Raw genomic sequence first — 5,196 nt, forward strand, 5'->3', positions numbered from 1 at the left:
TTTATTTGCTAATTCCTCCCTCACAGTTGTTCAATCAGTTCACGTTGATTGGATAGACAGTAATGACTGACCCAAGAAAAGCCAATGAGTGGGCCTGATAAATCATTCTGACAGTCTCTGTGCATCTTAGAGTAAAGAAAAATAAGGCAAAATTAAAGATTTTGTGATTTTCTGATCTGGTGCCCAGCGAGCCATTCTTGAATTATATAGATGTTACGCCACGAAAAAACCTGAAAAATTACTTCCTAACAGATCAGACCCCTTTTTAGAATGATGATGATGACAACAATATTTTTTTTTACCATTCACTGAATGTTGGCTACTTGCCAGGCACTGTTTAAGATGCTGAGAATACAGCTATAGTGTCACATGAGAATAGACAGATTATAATCATGATAACGAGTGAATAGTTACTATTCTCTGGTGGCTCAGACACTAAAGAATCTGCCTGCAACATAAGAGACCCAGGTTCAATCCCCAGGTCCAGAAGATCCCCTGGAGCAGGAAATGGCCTTCCTTGAAAAAGCAAGGAAATACTTGCTTTTCCAAGTATTCTTGCTTGGAAAATCCCATGGACAGAGGAGCCTAGCAGGCTACAGTCCATGGGGTTGCAAAGAGTCAGACATGACTGAGTGACTAACACTTTCACTTTCACTTGGCACTTACCCTATTCCAAGAACATTTTATATACATTATCTCACAACCCTCCTGCACAGTAGATAGCATTCTGTCCACTTCATGTGTAGGAAACTGAGATCAGAGAAGGTGAAATGACTGGTCCATAATCACCCACTTAGAAAGGGGCTGACCATGGAAATTACTTGGCAATCCAGTTGTTAGAATGCTGCGCTTCCACTGCAGGGGTCTTGGGATTGATCCCTGGTCCAGGAACTAAGATTCTGACAAGCTGAGTTACACAGCCAATTAAAAGAAAGAAAGAGACTGATCAGAAGAGAAAATCAGGTCCCTCTATGCTGGGCCCCCAGTAACTGCCTTTATCTCAGGACAGGACCACGTTCCCTTGGAAGGGGAGCTCACAGTGACAATTCATAGGGCCCAGAACAATGATGAGCCCAAATGTGAAACTACTAAGGTCAGGAGAGTAGTGGACAAGGCAGAGACAGGAGCCACCTCATTCAGGGCTCCAATACCAGTTATGCCAAGAGTTGTGAGCCACACCTGGTATCCTGGCCAGGTTTTGGCTCTTCCATCCATCCCTTAAAACACAGCACGTCCACACTCATTGTCCTGAAAATAGAGCTCCCATTGAACTATCCTTGACCATGGGATGTCCAAGCATCAGCAACAGAACTCCAACAAGGTCTGGTCGGGAGTGCCCCAAAAGCAGTGTTCAGCCCTGCATGTTCCCTCAGCAACATTCCTGATCTATATAGGGAATTTCTTAGCCCACAGGCAAGACACTGGAATGCAACCATGAGAGTGGATGCAGGAAGGAGTATCGGGGAAACCACTGAAGGCAGGCCCAGGAAGGTTGAATTTCCTTCTTGACTTTGTCATCAACAGGCTGGGATGTCGCCTCGATCATACACTGCAGTGTTCCTGAACCCCTCAAATGCTGAATGAAAACAAGTTCTGTCATCTTAAACTCGGGCCCCAAACAGAAGCTTTGTGGAGCTGCTTAAGGAGAATTCCTATGCCCATGGCTCTCGGAAGTCTGATCAGTGGTTCTGGGATGTGGCATAGAATCTGCATTTTACACTAACTGGCTAGAGAAGGGCAGTGTCTGCCAATTCAAAGATCACTAGCTTGAATGTCCATCAAAGGAAGCCTGATTTTAATGGAATTCTGTATGAGGGAATATGATGCAGCCCTAAAAATGAGACCATAAAAGCTATTTTGTAAAAAGGGACAAAGTGAGCAATCATGTGGTGAAAGAGAAAGTGAAGTCACTCAGTCGTGTCCAACTCTTTGCGTGGACTGTAGCCTACCAGGCTCCTCTCTCTATGGGATTCTCCAGGCAAGAATACTGGAGTGGGTTGCCATTTCCTTTTCCAGGAGATCTTCCCAACCCAGGGATCGAACCCAAGTCTCCTGCATTGCAGGCAGACGCTTTAACCTCTGAGCCACCAGGAAAGCCCTAGACGCGCCTTTAAAGTGACACCCAGATTAAAGGCGCTGCCGCCTGCATCACCTGGAGGGGAGCCTGATGGGTCGGAGGATCCTCTGCTACTTCCGGGCTCCTGGCCAATTGGTTCTTCCTTTGGGATGACAGTTGAGCCGCAACAGATACACCTCTGAGTGTAGTGTACGTCAAATTCGATACACTAAACTCTTGGTTTAGTGACGGAAGTATAACAATGACCATCATGCTAAACTGATACATACATAAGTTGACCATGCAGCAGTTGATATTAAGACAATCAATTCTAACATCTCTTTCCCTTCCAACACACCTGCAAGGATCTGACAATCATTAACAACAGACAAAGGCTTAAGGATGCCATCCAAAAACTCACCTCACTATTGGACCAAAAGAAGATAAGAGGTCACTACCAGGGCGACGTCTCAGGGGATGAAGGAACTACATTTCAGGGTCCTGGTGCAGCGTTCCAATGGTGAGACTTCAAATGTAATCGGTTTTCCGGTTAAGGTTTTCCTCATCTGAGGTCAACAAGAGGAAAGCCAAGGACTTCACCCAGGAGTGGCACGATTGCTCCGCCCCCTTCAGGCCTATAAAAGCATCTACACTGAACTACCCACCAGGGTCAGGACTCTAGGGCTTCCCAGACTACTCCATTTCTGTAGGCGGAGCCTAGGAAGGGGCGGGGCTTAGCGTGCGGCTGCTTAGCGTGCGGCTGCTTAGCGTGCGGCTGCTTAGCGTGCGGCTGCTTAGCGTGCGGCTGCTTAGCGTGCGGCTGCTTAGCGTGCGGCTGCTTAGCGTGCGGCTGCTTAGCGTGCGGCTGCTTAGCGTGCGGCTGCTTAGCGTGCGGCTGCTTAGCGTGCGGCTGCTTAGCGACTCTGGTTCCGCCCGCTTCACTCACGGCACCCTTGGCCCACTCCTCTGCAAACCCGTCCACGTGAGGAGCTGAAGCTTCAAACTCGCAAGACTGAACGCAGCAGCTCCCCTAGAAGCCACGACTGAGTGACTCCCCAGAGGCAACCCCAAAGTTCGAAGACTCGTCCTGCGTTCCTGCGCCCCACCGCCCCTCGTCGGCCTCACCTGTCAAGCCGACCTTTCACTGCCTGCAGGACCCAGCCCTCTGTCGCCTTCTGCCAGGTCCCAGGCCCGCGGCGACATTCACATGATGGGCTGCCGACCGCGCAGCCCCACCGCCTACCCTGAGGACACGTGGGAACAGCAGGACGGAGGACCCGGCCCTGCCAAGCGCCGCCGAACCGAGGAGCCCGCCCTCCCCAAGTCCGAGTCTGAGGCGGAGCCCAGCCTGCATAACCTGACCTGGTCCCCGACAGCGGGCACTCTCATTTTCGTGGCTGTCCTGCCGGCGGGATGTGCTCTGCACGTGCTCCTGGACGACGTCGAACTGCTGCTGGAGCCCGAGCCAACGTCTGTGTGGCAAGTGTGTTTCGGAGGTCGCATCCTCATGCTGGTCCCCGAGGCCCTCCTGGGCTCGGGTGTGGAAGGGCCGTGGGGGCAGGGCCTAGAACCGGGCGCTGTCCTGAGCCCTCCCGGAGAGTACGTGGCCCTGGAGCCGGGACTCTCCTGTGCCGCTGTCCCAGAGATCGCCTGCCAGGGAGAGGCCAGCAAGGAGGACGCGAATGCTGACGCTGACTTCCTGCTGGGCGGGATGGATGCTGCCTCAGTCCCAATCGCTGGGCTCCGCTCTTCTGCTGGAAGTTTGACTCACTTTGACCTGTTCGACCTAGTCTCAGAGCTCTCCCCTCGGGCCTCCAATCCTAGTCCAGAGAGAGGCTCTCCTCAGCACGACGACAACCTGGACTTGCACCTTCTGGAGCCCTTTCCTGACTCACCACTCCAACCTCTACCTCCTTCTCCGAGTCCAGGTCCCCAGGAGCGCCCCTGTCGCCCAACTGGTCCTCCTTGCAAGGCCCGGAGATGCCTGTTCCCTGAATCCACTGCCTCCCACAATTCCTGGACTCCTGAGCGGGCACCAGGACAGAATCTTCCGATGTTGGTTGTGTATATATTGAACACACCAAAAGAAGCACACGAATAGGTCCTTTTTGGATGCAGGCTGCATTGCAGAATTTTGGTCAGTGGCTGCCTGAACACCTGAAAGGAAGCTCACCTGGGCAAAGAAAATCCACTTGAAATGCAGCATTCTTTCAGCCAGCCAGACTGCTGGTAGGTTTTCTCTAAAGAGGTTACCCTTAAGCAGATCTGTTGTTGTTTTTGTTTGTTTGTTTGCTGTTGTTTTGGACTCTGTGCAACTCTGTGGACTGTAGCCCTCCAAGATCCTCTGCCCATGTGATTTCCCAGGCAAGAATACTGGAATAGGTTGTCGTTTACTTCTCCGGGGCATCTTCCTGACCCAGGGATGGAAGCTGCCTCTCCTGCATTGCAGGCGGATTCTTTACCACTGAGCCGCTGGGGAAGCCTAAGCAGCTCTACCCCCTTCCCATTTGCTTCAAACATAAGCAAAAGCACTTTTCTCTAAAAAGCTATCCTTTCCCAGATACCCTACCACTGGCCCCTTTCCCTATTGTGCCCCACCCCACTCAACAGAAGAATTGCTCATTTCTGTTCTTTACACGGTTTTGGTCCTAGTGTCTGTCCATGCTAGTTTACAACACCTCTACCCAGCTGGGACTTTTTTGGATGGAAGGTCTAGCCCCTTTAGGGGAATCTAGTCAGTAGTTTTATGTGGACAAATATTTGTTGAATACAAAACATAGAATGGGGAACAATGATTATGGCCCCTCCTCTTTTGAATGACTAGGTTGGCAGATGGTTTAATTCTATTGCTGGGTTTTCCCAAAAGAACCAACAGTTTTCTGTTCTTCTTATATGCTTTTAATGTTATATAATTTTCTTGCCCCAGGAAAGTTTGTAATTCTAAAGATTTTGTGTTTTTATACTTATAAGCTCCAAAATATGTTTTTTATATTGCTACTAACATATAGAAATATTTTTTCTTAAATTGTCTGACAACCAGAAAATTACTTAATTTCTGTAATCACTTATCTATAGATTCTCTTGCTTGACTAATAAAATTATTTCCAAATAATGAGTATGTCTCCTTTTTTTTTTTGACA

General features: G+C 49.5%; 1 protein-coding gene across 1 annotated transcript; it reads left to right on the forward strand.

Moving 5' to 3' along the window:
• The first annotated feature begins 2,533 nt into the window (after positions 1 to 2,533).
• On the forward strand, positions 2,534 to 4,157 carry LOC113898153 (proline-rich protein 23C-like). Its single transcript, XM_027551061.1, has 2 exons — positions 2,534 to 2,576; positions 3,211 to 4,157. Exons 1-2 carry the CDS (start codon positions 2,534 to 2,536, stop codon positions 4,155 to 4,157), a joined length of 990 nt encoding a protein of 329 aa, XP_027406862.1.
• Positions 4,158 to 5,196: the final 1,039 nt, after the last annotated feature.

Source organism: Bos indicus x Bos taurus, chromosome 1, assembly GCF_003369695.1.
Source record: "Bos indicus x Bos taurus breed Angus x Brahman F1 hybrid chromosome 1, Bos_hybrid_MaternalHap_v2.0, whole genome shotgun sequence".
In the NCBI taxonomy this organism is placed as follows: domain Eukaryota; kingdom Metazoa; phylum Chordata; class Mammalia; order Artiodactyla; family Bovidae; genus Bos; species Bos indicus x Bos taurus.